Below are 15,688 nucleotides of genomic sequence, written 5' to 3'. Positions count from 1 at the left end.
TAGATGCAGTACACCTATTGAGATGCCTTTTTCATTGCTCAAAACAGTTTTTGAACTTGTCAATTTTGATGCCTTTTAATGCTTCTGCTGTTTTTTTTTGTTTCACTTCTTCCATATCAGCAAAATGTTTCCCTCTTAAGACATTTTTTCATCTGAGGAAACAAACCAAAAAGAAAAAGAAAAGTCACTCAGTGTAAGATTGGATGAATAGGAAGGGTGGGGCATGGAAGGCATGCCGTTTAGGGTCAAAAACTGCTGAACACTCAGTGCGGTGCAGCGTGGGCGTGTGGTGTGGGCAGGTGTGCTCTTAAATCACCTATCATGAAAAGGGCAAACACATTGACAAATCTCCAAAAATAACTCACTGACGACAAATGCAGCCCCTCACAACAATGCTAACTGGGACACTGATGCCACTGGGTTCTTTGAACAATTATCTACGGAGTGGAAGCCTGAAGTTTAAGGGGTCTGCCTTGCAAAGGATAATTCCAGTTTTTTCTGGATCCACCCTTGTACATAGTAACTACCTCTGGAGTCCTGAATTGGCAAGATGAGTTTTTTTCAGGGGGTGATAGCAAGAGGCTTCTTGGAGGAGGACACACTTAAGACAGACCATAGAAGTGGATAAGATTTCAAAAGGAGGGGGTGAAGGAGGAGAGTCATAAATAAAGGCAAGAAGTTGGGTGCAGATGTTTTCTCTGATGTGTTTTCTGGGAGTGTTTAATTTGGCAGAGTATACGTGAGGACTAACAGAAAATGCTAGGATATACGTTTGTTCCAGATGAGAGGGAACTTGGAATTTTTCTGCACAGTAGACAATGTGAAAATTTAAAGGATCTGAGTGTAATGATATGGTCATACCTCTGTATGAATAAGGCTCACTTTGCAGAATGGTGTAGGGTGTTCTGGAGATGAATAGGGTGGATCAAGAATTCAGGTGAGAGGCTCTTGCAAGAATCTAGAAAAGACTGAATGAGAGCCTGGCTTTGAGTGGTGAGAGAAGGAATGGAAAGGCGAGGACAGATGTGAGGGATATTTTAGAGGTGTCATGGCAGTTAAGGTGAGAAGACAGCGTGCAAAAAGTTTCCAGCCTGGGGTTCACAGGGAACAGTAGTTCCAATAACAGAAATGATGTCACTAATTTCAAAAATAAAAAAGGCACATAATTGTCTTCACAGACCCAGTGGAGCATTTTGCGCAGGACCATCAAAATCTTGTACTCTTAGACAAAGCCCCAAGTGGGTCTTCATGCTAGTCTATAAAGTGGCTTGAATTTTTTTCATTGTTGTACCTTGAGTGCTAGCACATCGCCTTCCATTTGTATTAAAGGGTCACTGTGGAGGGAGTGTGAGTTTGTACAATCTGTCAGAGCTGAAGCTGTTTGATAAACTCATGGGACTCTTACAATTCCAATCAAGCAAGTGTTCTGCTTGAGTTTCTCCGTTTCCCAGGATGGATGTCAAAGGGAGAATGCAATTTTGGTTTGTGGGTCACTGACTAATCCATGAAAGGGAAATCCCATGAGGGGGGAGTTCGTTTTCCCCAAATGTTACATTAAGTTGTTTTTGTTATAAATGAAACAAAATATATGCCATTTACTGGAGGGTAGTGAGAGGTAAGTCCTTTTAGAAATGTTGCTATTGCCATTTAAAGCTTTGAGTGATGCTCACTTTCTTTTCTCCCTTCCAATTTTCTCGGTCAGTGTTTGTCAGGTTCAACTCCAGCCATGGTTTCCCAGTGGAAGTCGATTCTGACACCAGCATCTTCCAGCTCAAGGAGGCGGTTGCTAAGCGACACGGGGTTCCGGCTGACCAGTTGCGTGTGATTTTCGCAGGGAAGGAGCTTAGGAATGACTGGACTGTGCAGGTGAGTCTCCCCGGGCGGACCGCTCCTGGGATGCAGCCAGCACCATTGCTTATGCCGCTGACGCTGCCAATCTGACATTCCTACCTGAGCTCTAATAGAATAAATAGTACCTGGGGATTCCTTGAACTTTACTCCACACTGCTTCATTAATTCTGACCTTCTTAATTATGCATTAAAACAGCAAGCAGGAAGGATTGGAAGAACAACCGTGAGTGAGAGAGAGAACACACGAGCCGGGCTTAGTGAATAAATGTTTACTGACTACAGGAGCGGCATGGCACAATTTCTGTCTGTTCAATTTCTACCTTACTTATTCCATTTGAATCTTAATGAAGAAGGATTCAAATAAATTGTTTCCAATCAGGCTGTTCAGTCCCTGGGCTGTGAGGGATTCCTGACCCAAGTGTGACCCCTGGAGGATAGTCAAGGCTGCTGCCACCCTGTGCTGATGGAGGTGCAGGCACCAGGCCCCACTCCCCACGAACTTTGAGAATTCTCTGCCTGGGATCAGAATTGCACACTCCCACAGTCAGTGGGGAAGGAAGACTGGTGCACTGCAAAAGTACACCTTTGTATTTCATTTCTCCAAGCTTCAGTAAAATTGCCCCGGGGTATAGGTCCCTGAAGCATCATAAAGTGAGCAGTGCTCTCCTTTCTCCTGGTCCCAGAGCTTCCGGCACACCATTGCTCCTAGCGCCATGCAGGCCTTGCACACTTGTCATCTGGAGTGGTGATTTTTGTTGTAGTCAGGGCCTCACCTGGGAGTAGAGAACAGTTATTTGTTGGGGAAGCCAGAAAATAAAATTCAACATGCATTGAAGTTATTCTTTGTGAAAGCAGGCAAGACTCAGTGCAGTGAACAGTCCATGTGACTGTTAAAGATACTGCAGACACCTTTCTCCTTTTTCAGAGGGGCTCCTGTGTGTGGGTACAGCAGGGCATCCTTGTGTCTACATCCTGTTACAGTCTCTTCTGGGTGATGATATTTACTGCTTTGTGAAATGTTCTCAGTATTTGGGTACACAAAGAAACCATAGAAATGCAAATTGTTCCTGTCATTCTCCATTGCATCCCCTGCTGATGGTGGTGAGGCACAGACTCATTGTGCACAAACTGCTGTGCTTTGCTTTTAGGCAATTTGGTTTTATAAGGGAAGTGCGTGTGCTAAAAAGTGTTTTGATTTTTTTTTCTATTTCAGTCAACTAAAAAGCTTTTCACTGTACCTGTCAACCTCTAAATCCAAGAATGTTTTCTTCTCAAATAATTTTAAAAAACTCTTTGAGTCAAATCATTTTATATTGCCAGTACTTTTAAATTCTAATGCTACTTACCTCTTCCATTTGGGCTGATTGATAAAACAATTAGCTATTTTATATTTAGAGAAACTAATTGCTGCAGATGATTGATTTTACATACATATATGCATAAAATATATATTGATTTAAGAGTCTTTATTTTGACAAAAACTTCTTAAGCACTTTCAGTTTAGTGTTTCAGACTTCTCAAGGGATTAAAAAAAAAAGGTGAAACTCAGCCCCTGCCTTGGTGGAGACTCCTTTTATTGAGGGACTCTGAAACCAAAAGAAATATTAGACTGAATCATATGAAATTACCATTTTTATAGGCTGAAATTATCAGCGATTTCATGTGGTTCAACTTAGTAGCTATAATACAAGGATGTCAAACATAACTGCCATGTCACAACTGAAAAGTAAGTGTTATGAAGTTTTAAATGTGGAGAAAACATATCTGTCTGAGTTACAGGGGAAAACCTCATGGATGAATTGAATTCAGGTAGAATTCCGTAGATGGAGGGACAGGCATAGAGAATGCTTAGGGAGAAGGATGAGTTTCCGTTCTTCCAGAACCTAAGAGGCATGTTGAAGATTGAACAAGAAATGGAATTTGGAGCTACATTTTATAGAACATTGACTGAGTTGGTATTGAGTTTCACTTGTGGAAAACTAGAACACAATGGGATGAAGAATGGGAAGTGTGACGATCCAGTTTGACTGTGGGAAGAAGGATGAGATTTCCATATGAGGAGAGTGGACAACAGAATGTATGTCTAGAGACGGCGAACTGGCTGTTGAATACTTAAGTCTGAAATCTAAAAAAGGAAATGATATTTATGGAATTTTTATTAAATCATAGTTCAGTGATTTCAGTGTTGTGTTCATATAATAGTTTCATTGTAAAGACTAGGATGTTACATATTTAATTGCAAGAGAATGGCTCTATTTTATTTAGGTGTGCAATTGGCAGAATTCTAGCTTCCTTGATATTCTTGTATAATCTTATAACATATATTTACAACTATTTTGTCACTACCATTTAGTTATCCTTTATGCACAAAATGTGTAATGAAAAGTTGATGCTGAGAAAAGGAAAATGAGCCACTTTCACATATGAGCCACTTAATGCTTCCACGTTGGTGTACTAAAAAAAAAAGATGGAGTGGCAGGGGTGGTATGTGTTTGCTGGGTATTTCCTTCCTGTTTTTATTTACTTTCTTTCTTTACATAATTATTATTGGTAATATGACTAGGCATATACATACTTATGTATATATACATATGGTCACTCCTTGCACAGTTGAAAGTTTGTGTATAACATATATGTATATATGATATAATATCTACGTATTTAGCTTATCATGCAAAATAAGATATTTTGAGTATGAAAAAAGAGCCTATTAATAATTATTCCAGAACAAAAGGTATATGCTGGGAGTATCCTGTGCAAACTGTGACACATGGTCACTCCAGACATTAAACAGTATCTCGTGCACTTAAGAGTCTCAATTTTTTTTGTGAAGAAAGTATTTTTATGCTTCACCTCGAGAACTTTGGGAAATGGCAGTGTAAGACCATAGTATTATGAAATTCTATAATTTATTATTTTTAAAACTGAGTTTGTCTTTTTAACTGGTGAAAGATATTTGTAAGATTATAACTGACATCACAACATTTAAAAAATTTTCATAGAATTTTCAGTTCCTAGAGAGTATATACACAGGACATTTTGAGAAGCACTGTTAGATGATAATTATTTTCTTTAGACACTAATTCCACTTTTGTGATTGGCAAGATCTTAAATTAATTACAGGAAAATGTAAAAAATAATATAAGCATTGGAAAATAGATGATCTGATATAGATTCTGCTCTGGGAAGCTGGAGTAGACATACTTTTCCCTATTCCTTCCATTAAGTATACAAAAAAATCTAGACATTGCAACCAATACAGTTGACCTTTGAACAATGTGGGAATTAGAGGAACCACTCCCCTGCACAGCTGAAAATTTGTGTATGACTTTTGACTCCCCTAAAAGTTAGTTACTAATAGACTACTGTTGACTGGAAACCTTACCAATAGCATAAATAGTTGATCAATACATATTTTGCATTTTATATGTATAAAGTGTATTCTTGCTATCAAATAAGCTAGAGAAAATAAATATTATTAAGAATATTATATGGAAGAAAAAGCATATTTAATATTCATTAAGTGGAAGTGGATCATCACAAAAGTCTTCATCCTCATCACCTTCATATTGAGTAGGCTGAGGAGGAGGAAGAGTAAGGCTTGGTCTTGCTGTATCAGAGGTGGCAGAGATGGAAGAAAATCTGTGTATAAATGGACCTATGTAGTCCAAACCCATGTTGGTTAAGAGTCCACTGTGCAAACATTTGAAAATTCTGAAAGGTGGTGAGAAGAATGTGGACTGAACTGGGATTTTAGGACCCAAGGAAGGAAACGAGGGTGAGTTCCTTGAGTTTTCTTTTTGAGTTTTCTTTTTACCACAACACCTCAGATTTGGAAGTGAAGAAACTGGCAACCTGGAAATGCCAACATATGCAGACAGAAAAAAAAAAGGTGTGTGTGTGTGTGTGTGTGTGTGTGTGTGTGTGTTGTTCTTTATTCAAAGGACTTGAAAAAGGGCTGCCCAGCAACCCAATAAACTTTTAGGTAATAACCAGTTTATTCCCACCAAACACCATAGAGAAACTGTAGCCCTGTCTTCTTGCTAGTGTCTCACCAACACTAGCAAAGGCTGAATGGACAGCCCTTTATTTCAGATTTCTGAAATAAAACACTCACTGGATGCTTTTAACAGAAGAATGGAAGGGAGAGAAGAAAAAAGGCAGTGAACCGGAAGATGGAACAATAGAAATTACACAGTCCAAACAACAAAGGAAAACTAGACTGGAAACAAAAAAAGAACAGAACCTCAGAGACCTGTGGGACTCTAACAGAGCATTTAAAATTTGTAACATGGGAGTCCTGGAAGGAGAGGATAATAGTGAGCAAATATTTAAAGAAATAATAACTGAACACCTCCAAAATTTTGCAAGAGACATAAATTTATGTAACATAAGGCAAAGTGAATTTAAAATAAGAAAAATCCAAATAAATACATACCACAACACATCATAATTAAACTTCTTAAAACTAAAGACAAATAAAAAAACTTGAAATAAGTCAGAAAAATATCTATAGGGGTAAAACTGTTTTAATGACAGTGAATTTCTCATCAGAAACCATAAGAAGCTAGAAGTGGCACAATATTTTTCAAATGCTGAAACAACAGAACCATCAATTGAGAATCTTATACCCAGTAAAAGTATCCTTCAAGAACAGAAAAAAAGTCAATATATATTTAACTGAAGAAAACCTAAGAGAATTTGTCACCATCAGAACTACGCTAAAAGAACAGCTAAAGGAAGTTATCTAAATAGAAATGAAACAATAAAAGAAGAATTGAGGAATATCAAAAAGGAGCAAAGAACATAATAAGCAAAAATATGGATAAATATGATGTACTTTTCTCCTCCTCTTGAGTTTTCTGAATTTTATTTGAGGATTGCAGCAAAAGTTATAACTCTGTCTAATGTAGTTATAAATATAAAAGAAATAGGGCAAATATATTGTAAGCAGGGATGCAAGGGAAGGCAAGATTTCTAAACTTCACTTAATCTGTAAAATGACAACTGCAGTAGATCATGACAAGTTATGAATGTATAAAGTAATATTTAGAGCAACCACTAAAGTAGATAAATGGCTAAAATATAAAACAGTGCCAACACTCAATACTGGTGAGAATGTGAAGTTGAATTGTTCATACATTGCTAGTGGTAATATAAAGTGGTAAGAGTCACGCTAGAAAAGAATATGGCAGTTTCTTAAACTAAGCATACATTTACTGTAGGACAAAAAGTCACACTGTTAGTTATTTATCCCAGATAAATGAAGACTTATGCACACATGAAAATCTGTACATGAATGTTGTAGCAGCTTCATTCACATTAACCAAAACCTGGAAACAATAACGATGCCTTTTAATGGCTGAATGTTTAAACAAACTGTGGTATATCCATACCATAGAATATTACTTGGCAATAAGAAAGGACAAACTATTGATCTACTATTGGATGGATCTCAGGGGAACCATGCTGAGTGAGAAAAAATTAAAAAGGACTCATCCCCAAAAGTCATATATGAATGATTTCATTTATAAAATACTATTGAAATGACAAAATAGTGGAACTGGATAACACATTGGTGGTTCAAGGGGTTGGGAGGAGGGGTTGGAAGAAGGATAGAAGGCGATATGGTATAATGGGGCAACAGGAGATGATGATGTTCTATATGTTGATTTTAACAATGCTGATGGTACAATTGTAAGACAAATTTTGTGGTAGTTTTGCAAGATGTTACCACTGGGGGAAACTGGGGAAAAGGAACCTGGGAGCCTTCTGTATTATTTCTTGCATGAATATGAATTTACAGGTATTTCAAAGTAAAGTTTAATTTAAAAGTGCAAGACCAATAAACCCCATTTTTTCCCAGAAGATCTGTTTGTTTTCACAAAGAATTGAAACTATCATTTTCTTAGAAAAGAAATACGCATGTTACTTGTATTTATTTTAAAGGGAGACTATGTGTCAAATGAAGGATTTTTACCATAAGAAATTAGAAAAATAGTTAAATTGATTAGCAGAGCATTTAAGGACTAATGCCTACAAAGAAAGTAAGGTGAATAACATAAAAATATTAAGGCATCTTCCTTTAATTCTTAAACAGAATCTTTGGTACCTTATAGGTCTGAATAGACATGATTAGTATTTATTTGCAAAGTCTTTGCCAAGTATTTCAACTAAACAAAAATAAATAGTTCTTGACAATTGTGCACTCCAGTTGCACGTATTTGACAAATTGATTTATGAGTCTTGCACTGTAATCTTAGGACATAAATTAACCATTATGGTTATAAGGTTAGAGAAAGCATTCACTTTTTAAAAAATGCTCTCATTTTATTGCTAACATACATTTATGCAACAGAAATAATTTAGAAGTGTAATGGTTTTATTTGTAAAGTAAATTTACTTAAAAATATGTTGCTTTATCTATTGATTATAAGAAAGAAATAAACTAGTATCAATTTAGGGCATTGAATGCATTTCCACCATGAGTTTTCATGTGCATATGAAAGAATTCTGCAATGACTAATATAATTCACTTTTTTTTTCTCTGACTATAAGATAAGAGAAAGCCAGGCTAAATACTATTATACCCAGACAACAGTCATACAGTGACTTTTTTACATATAAGAGTTTGATTGTATAAATGACATTCTCAGTCACTGCAGAATTAATACAAATATCTTCTCTCTGAAGGGTTGCTTGCTAGTGGAACTTACTGCTGACCTCATTCATTTAGACATATGTATATATCCTCTTGAGTTTCTCCAAAGAACTGGTACATTCTTCTCAGAGCTGGTGAGTGCTGCTAAGTGTCAGAGTCCAGAACCAAAGGACAATAATCTGCACAGAGCAAACGCTCACTTCAGGAAGACCCTTATTTCATCTATTTGTGTCTGATGTTTATATGTGTCAGTCAGAAAGAATCTCCAAATTACTTACCTCCTTGCATAATTCAGAACCCTCAAAAATGTTATTTTTTTGTTGAAAGGAAGTCCTGTCATTTCTGTGTCCCTGTGGACTTATGAAACATCCTTGAGGATTGCCATGGGTAAGCACAGTCTTGAAGAAAAAAAAAAGTGTTGAGGTTCTTTTAGCTTGTAAGAGACTGAGGATATATAGTCTGTGAATTTGTTTAATAGGCTCTCATCTCACAGACGTTTCCATTGTCCTCACTGCACTCTTACTCCAAGGCAGGCAACATGTAAGAGAGTGAAACTGGAACAAACCATTCCTCAAACTCTTGCCGTGGGATGTATTTCATTAGAGTGTATGATGCGAAAGTCTGCCTCATAGGAAGCCTGGCAAATGAGAGAAAAGACATTACATGGCATGAAACTTTATTACTGTTCACTGTAGTCCTAGTTTCAACTATTCTGTTCTATTGTCTCCATTATTAAACTCAGATTCCATCATCCAATTGCCCTGATGTTGTAGAGATTTTGTTTAATAAAGTCATTATGCCTTAGAGAATAATATAAGTAATGAGAATTTGTGTCTATACACACTAAGGCTTCTAAACCAAAAGACGGTTCACTGAAATTCTACCCTTTCTTTCTTCCCTTTTACCAAGTAATTGTAATAATCCTGGGATTAAGGTCAGATAACAATAAAAAAAATTTTTATTTGCTGAAGCTCTTTGAAGCTTATTTACCAAACTAACTTATGATGAATAAATATGAGAGTATATATGCATCTTCATTTTCTATTAGTAGGTGGAATTGGATTGCAGCTTTAATTAATTAATAAATTGACATAGTATTTACTCTTTTATCTTCTTTAAATATAAAGAAAATGGCATATAAAGTTAAATGTGTGTGGTGAAATTATTTAAGTATAACTTCATAGTACACAGAAAACAAAATTAAATGGGAATGGTAGAGTTTTATTTTTCTTGCCTAATATGTTGTGTAAACTTCTTTTCTTCAAGTGTTAGGTTTGTTTACTTTTAAGATTTAGTTTAGTTTAGTTTTAGATTCAGGAAGCATATGTGCAGGTTTTATTACACAGGTATATTGCATACTGATGAGGTCTGGTCTTCTATTGAGCCTGTCATCCAGTGATGACAATATGTGATTTTTCATTCCTTCTCTCCTTCCCTCCCTCCTTTCTTTAGGAATCCTCAGTGTCTTTGTTCCCATCCCATGCCTGTATATATCAGTGTTAGCTCCCACTTATTAGTGAGAACATGCAATATTCAGTTTTCGGTTTCTGTGATAATTCACTTAAAATGATGGCCTCCAGTTGCATCCCTGTTGTTGCAAAGAACATGATTTTATTCGTTTTTGTGGCTACATGGTATTCCATGGTGTATATGTATCATATTTTCTTTATCCAGTCCACTATTATGGACACCTTGGTTGATTCCATGCTTTTGCCATTGTGAGTAGTGTTACAGTAAATACAAGTGCAGGTTTCTTTTTGATAGACTGACTTATGTTCCTATGGGAATGTGCCCAGTAATGAGATTGCTGGGTCACATGGTAAATCCATTTTTAGTTCTTTGAGAAATCTCTAAACTACTTTCCATAGTGACTGAACTAGCTTACATTCCCATTAAGAGTGTATGAACATTCCCTTTTTTCCTCAACCTCACCATCATCTGTTCTTTCTTGACTTTTTAACAATAGCCATTCTGTTGCGAGATGATATCTTATTGTGGTTTTGATCTCCATTTCTCTGATGATTTATAATGCTAAACATATTTTTTATCTGTTCATTACTTGTATATCTTCCCTTGAGAAGTATTTGTTCATGTTTTTTGCCCACTTTTTAACGGGGCTATTTGTTTTTGTTTTCTGTTGATTTGTTTGAATTCTTTCTAGATTCTGGATATTAGGCCTTTGTTGGATGCATAATCTGTCAAGATTTTTCTCCCATTCTGTATGTTGTTTATTTGCTATGTTGATGGATTCTTTTGCTGTGCAGAAGCTCTTTAATATAATCAGGTCCCACTTGTCAATTTTTGTTTTTGCTGCATTTGCTTTTCAGGACTTGGTCATGAATTCATTGCTTACACTGATGTCCAGAAGCGTGTTTCCTAGGCTTCCTTATAGGATTGTTATAGTTTGAAGTCTTAGGTTTAAGTCTTTAATCTATCTTTAGTAAGTTTTTGTATATGGTAGAGGTAGGGGTCCAACTTCATTCTTCTGTATATGGTTAGCCAGTTTCTCAGCACCATTTATTAAAGAAGGTGTTCTTCCCCGGATGTTTGTTTTTGTCAACTTTGTAAAAGATGAGTTGGTTGTAGATCAGCAGTTTTATTTCTGAGTTCTCTATTCTGTTGCATCATTCTACGTGTTCATTTTTGTACCAGTGTCATGCTATTTTGGTTACACTAACCTTGTAGTAAAGTTTGAAGTCTGGCAATGTGCTGTCTCTGACTTTGTTCTTTTTGCTTAGGATTGCTTTGGCTATTGGGGCTCTTTTTGGCTTCCATATGGATGTAATGGTTTTGTTTTCTTGATCTGTGAAAAATAATGCTGGCATTTTTATGGAGATCGCACTGAATCTATAGATTGCTTTAGGCAGTATGAGACATTGATAAAAACCCTACATAGCAAGTCAACAACATAAAAAATGGGAGACAAATCTTGGTAAATTATGCAGCCAATGCATCCATGAGCATGGAATGTTTTCCATTTGTTCACGTCCTCTTTGATTTTTTTTCAGCAGTTTTTTTTTTTTTTTTTTTTTTTGTGGTTCTTATTGTAGAGATCTCTCACTTCTTTGGTTAGATGTATTTGGATATATTTTATTCATTTTTTGTGGCTATTAAAAATGAGATTGTGTTCTTGACTTGGTTCTCAGCTTGAATGTTGTTGATGTGTAGAAATGCAACTAAGTTTTGAGCATCGATTTTGTGTCCTGAGATTTTACTGAAGTTGTTGATCAGTGCTAGGAGTCATTTGGTGGAATCTTTAGGGTTTTCTAGATAATAGAATTATATCATCTGTAAAAAAGATAATTTAACTTCTTCTTTTCCCTTTTGGATATGTTTTATTTCTTTCTCTTGCTTGATTGCTTTGGCCAGGACTTCTAGTACCATGTTAAATAAGAGTGGTGAAGAGTGGACATCCTTGTCTTGTTCTGATTCTTAGGGTGAATGCTTCTAAGTTTTCCCCACTAAATATGATGTTGACTGGGTTTTTCATAGTTGGCTGTTATTATTTTGAGGAATAGTCCTTTAATTCCTCGGATTTTTATCATGAAGAGATGTTGCATTTTTTCAAATGCTCTCTCTGCATCTATTGATATAATCATGTGGTTCTTGTTTTTACTTCTCTTTATGTGGTGAATTACATTTATTGATTTGCATATGTTGAACCAGCATTGCATCTCAGTAATAAATAAGAGTATAATTTTCATAAACCATTTGGAAACAGAAGTTTAATTGACTGAAATTAACGTTAGATACATGACTGTTGTCATAGAAGCCTTTCTAAGGTACTCAGGGATGCGTTAAGAGATTTTTCATTGACCATGTGCTAAAACAGGACACACAGACTCATTTGAACAGAAGCAAAACATTAAGTTGTGCAAGCTAATGATTTATAAACAGTGTCAGTAGAGTTCTATAGTATCAATTATTTATGGAATTTTTAAAAATGTGTTTGTTTTAGTCTTTTGTGCCTATGTGTCCTCTCATAGGCAAATGTTCATTTGAGAAATGCAGTTCTTGGGAAGAAGTTATAATATTTGTGGGTACATTTGTGTAAACTACATTTCATTGAAAGTTTTATTCTGTCATTTAAATTTATTTTGCTATTGAATGTTTCCTATATTATTATTTGGTTTGGTCAATTTGCATGCAGAGGTGTCACTCAGATTTAATATGTAGACTAATTATGGCACAGAGCTCTGCTTTTTAAATTAATAAAACATTCTAACATTAGAGGGAGAAATGAGAAATGTGAGAACCCACTGATATTTATGTTTTGGAGTACATCACAAACTCTGTTTCAACTATGTGGGCTTTTGAAAGCTCAATACAGGTTTTGCCAAGGATATTTTCTGTTCATTTTTATATCCTTAAGTATTTCAAAGGGAATTGGATCTGTGTGTTTGCATTCCATTTATGCATAATTCATCAAAACATTGTTCTGAAAGGAGAAAAAATAAAAATAAAAACTTGGTTTAACATATTCCTACTGTCATTTAAAACTTGGACGCTAAGAACTTCAGAACCTGTTAAAGTAGTTAACATCTGTTTCCTCAGTTTACCTGTTTTGTCCCTCAGAGCCAATTCTTTTCATTTTGGGTAATATTGAGATACATTCTGTTCTTGTAGAAGCCTAAAACACCTTTTATAATTTTTTCATTCCAGGGAGTTTTATGATGTTATCCCACATATATGCTTATTGCCATATATAACAGGGAAGCTAAAACTTCAAGTTGTCATATACTTGATGAACTCACTTAGAATTTAGCTAGATTTTTGCAATACACTATTATAATAAAGTACAGTAGATATGAATCATGCTAAAATCAGACTGCCGAGAAAGGGTAAGTCATTTAAATTCCATAGTCTTTATTTTTCACATCTATAAAGTAGGGATAGTAGTAATGCCTGTATTTTATATTATTGTCTTGAGTATTAAACAAAATTTCACATACAAATAAATGACACTTAAGCAAATTTTAACCTATTATTAATTTAACTTGCTGCATAATTCACAAAAGAAAAGGTAAACATTTTATTTCTGATATGCAGTAGATTCACTCCGAAATTTATTCTGCTTTAAAATACTCCAGAAGGGAACAAATTTATCTCATGCTAAATTGCCTATTTCACACTCAAGCTAACCTTGGAATAGTGTCCTATGGCATATGAGTGGGATCTCCTTTGATTTAACTCTTATGATAAACTGTTATCTTAAGAAAATAGTATATCCTATTCTAACAGAGCTTACATTTTTCCTTAATGCACTGAGTATATCTGCATATGGAATTTTATTTGGGGAGCAATCTTACAAGAGTACTTACTGTTCAGAATCTATCTAATAAAGGGCATGAAATAATTTGAGAGTGTTCCTAAGAGTTTTGGGGTCACTTGAATGTAAAATAGAGGGTAAAAGGATTAGGAGACACCCTGAAGACCTACTTGAAGGACTAAATTTGTTGCCTTTGTAATTTATAAGCAGAAGGAAGATAGTAAATTTACATAATCTGTCATTTTGTAGTCCACTTAAAGCTAGTTGTGTGGCTTTTGCCTTGCAGATTAAGTTAATGTCTTTTTGCATTTGTATTTGTTTTGAGTGATTTAAAAGTAAAAGATTGGTTTCATATTTGTCAATCTTCATATACCTTATGTTGTATAACATATATAACCGTTTAATTCATCTCTTATCCTTTGCCTTCAACTGAAAGATATTGTTTTGAAAAATATACATACGCAATTATTTATTGGTTATTCAATCCTATTTACTGATAGTAAACAATGAAGAAAAAAGATTGTTTCATTTGCCTGTAAGAGGGTATATGAGCTGTTAAAATAACTTAGTTATGACAGTGGGAAGATTCTTCCAATAATTCATTTCAATTAATTAAAAACATACTATTGAAAGTTAAAAAAGAAATTTGAACAGGTAGAAGATAAATATCAAGGGATATTGCCTTTTGAAAATAACAATAAATTCACTAATTACTTCTAAGTCTTGGTTTGACTAGAAAACCTACCTGTAGATTTTGCATTATGAATTTGAAAAATATAATAAATTTGTTGATAATATTTTTAGAGTTTGCTGCTTCACTTGGTATTTTTTAATTCTTTTCTGTGCTGGAGAAATGTTACAGTGGATTATCTCCTACTCAAAATTATTGGATTATTTTTATTTTTTGTTTTATTTTTGTTTTGTTACAGAAGAGACTGATGGGAAAACATTATGCTACTGCTTTGAATGATAGAAGAAACTGATGGGAAAACATGAGGCTACTGCTGTGAATGAGAATTCTATCTATAGTGCTTTTATAGATACTTCTAGGAAAATCCTTTTTTTTTTTTTTTTTTGAGTCAGAGTCTTACTGTTGTCCTGGCTGAAGTACAGAGGCATGAGCATGACTAACCGCAACCTCAAACTCCTGAGCTCAGGTGATCCTTCCACCTCAGCCTCCTGAATAGCTGGGACTACAGGTGTGCACCACCACATCCAGCTAATTTTTAAAATTTTTTGTAGAGACAAAGTCTTAATATGTTGTCCAGACTGGTCTTGAACTCCTGGACTCAAGCAAGCCTCTCATCTCATCCTCTCAAAGTGCTGTGCTTACAGGCATCAACCATTGCACTTGGTGGCTGAAAAATACATTTAAAAATAACTAAACATAAAGGATTGACAACTGTTCACATAACACGTTGGCCCCACATTAAACTTATTTATGCATTGATGATATATACTTTGCTTACAACTTTCACCTCTTGCTCTCTACAGCATCTTAACTACCCTCCATTCTCTAGAAGGCAACCAACTCCATTTTGGGCGTTTGGAGGCAAGGGGTAAAGACAGTGGTTAGCTACTAAACTGGCTCTCCATAAATACAAAGCTCCGGTTGTAGCTTTGCAGTTTCCACATTGCAAATGCTCCCATTCTAGTCTTTTTATTTATTTATTTATTTATTTATTTATTTATTTATTTATTTGAATTGGAGTCTCACTGTCGCCCAGACTGGAGTGCAGTGGCCGCTCCCGGCCACCGCAGCTTTGACCTGCTGGGCTCCGGCGATCCTTCTGCCTCAGCCTTCCAAGTAGCCGGAATTTCAGGCATGTGCTACCACGCCCGGCTGATTTTTTGATTTATTGTGGAGCTGAGGTCTCACTGCCCAGGCGGGTCTCAAACCCGCGGGC

At 35.5% G+C, this 15,688-nt stretch overlaps 1 protein-coding gene across 1 annotated transcript in view; it reads left to right on the top strand.

Moving 5' to 3' along the window:
• The window catches only part of LOC103260080 (E3 ubiquitin-protein ligase parkin-like), a 480,285-nt gene that overhangs the window by 284,103 nt on the left and 180,494 nt on the right, over nucleotides 1-15,688 (top strand). The window contains exon 2 of the mRNA XM_021712164.1: nucleotides 1,703-1,866. Coding sequence (XP_021567839.1) covers nucleotides 1,703-1,866 — 164 coding nt within the window. The remainder of the gene's footprint in view (nucleotides 1-1,702; nucleotides 1,867-15,688) is intronic.

This window comes from Carlito syrichta, unplaced genomic scaffold (genome assembly GCF_000164805.1).
Source record: "Carlito syrichta isolate Samal-C Ts95f unplaced genomic scaffold, Tarsius_syrichta-2.0.1 Scaffold303112, whole genome shotgun sequence".
Lineage (NCBI taxonomy): Eukaryota > Metazoa > Chordata > Mammalia > Primates > Tarsiidae > Carlito > Carlito syrichta.
This window is presented reverse-complemented; position numbering and strand designations above follow the sequence as displayed.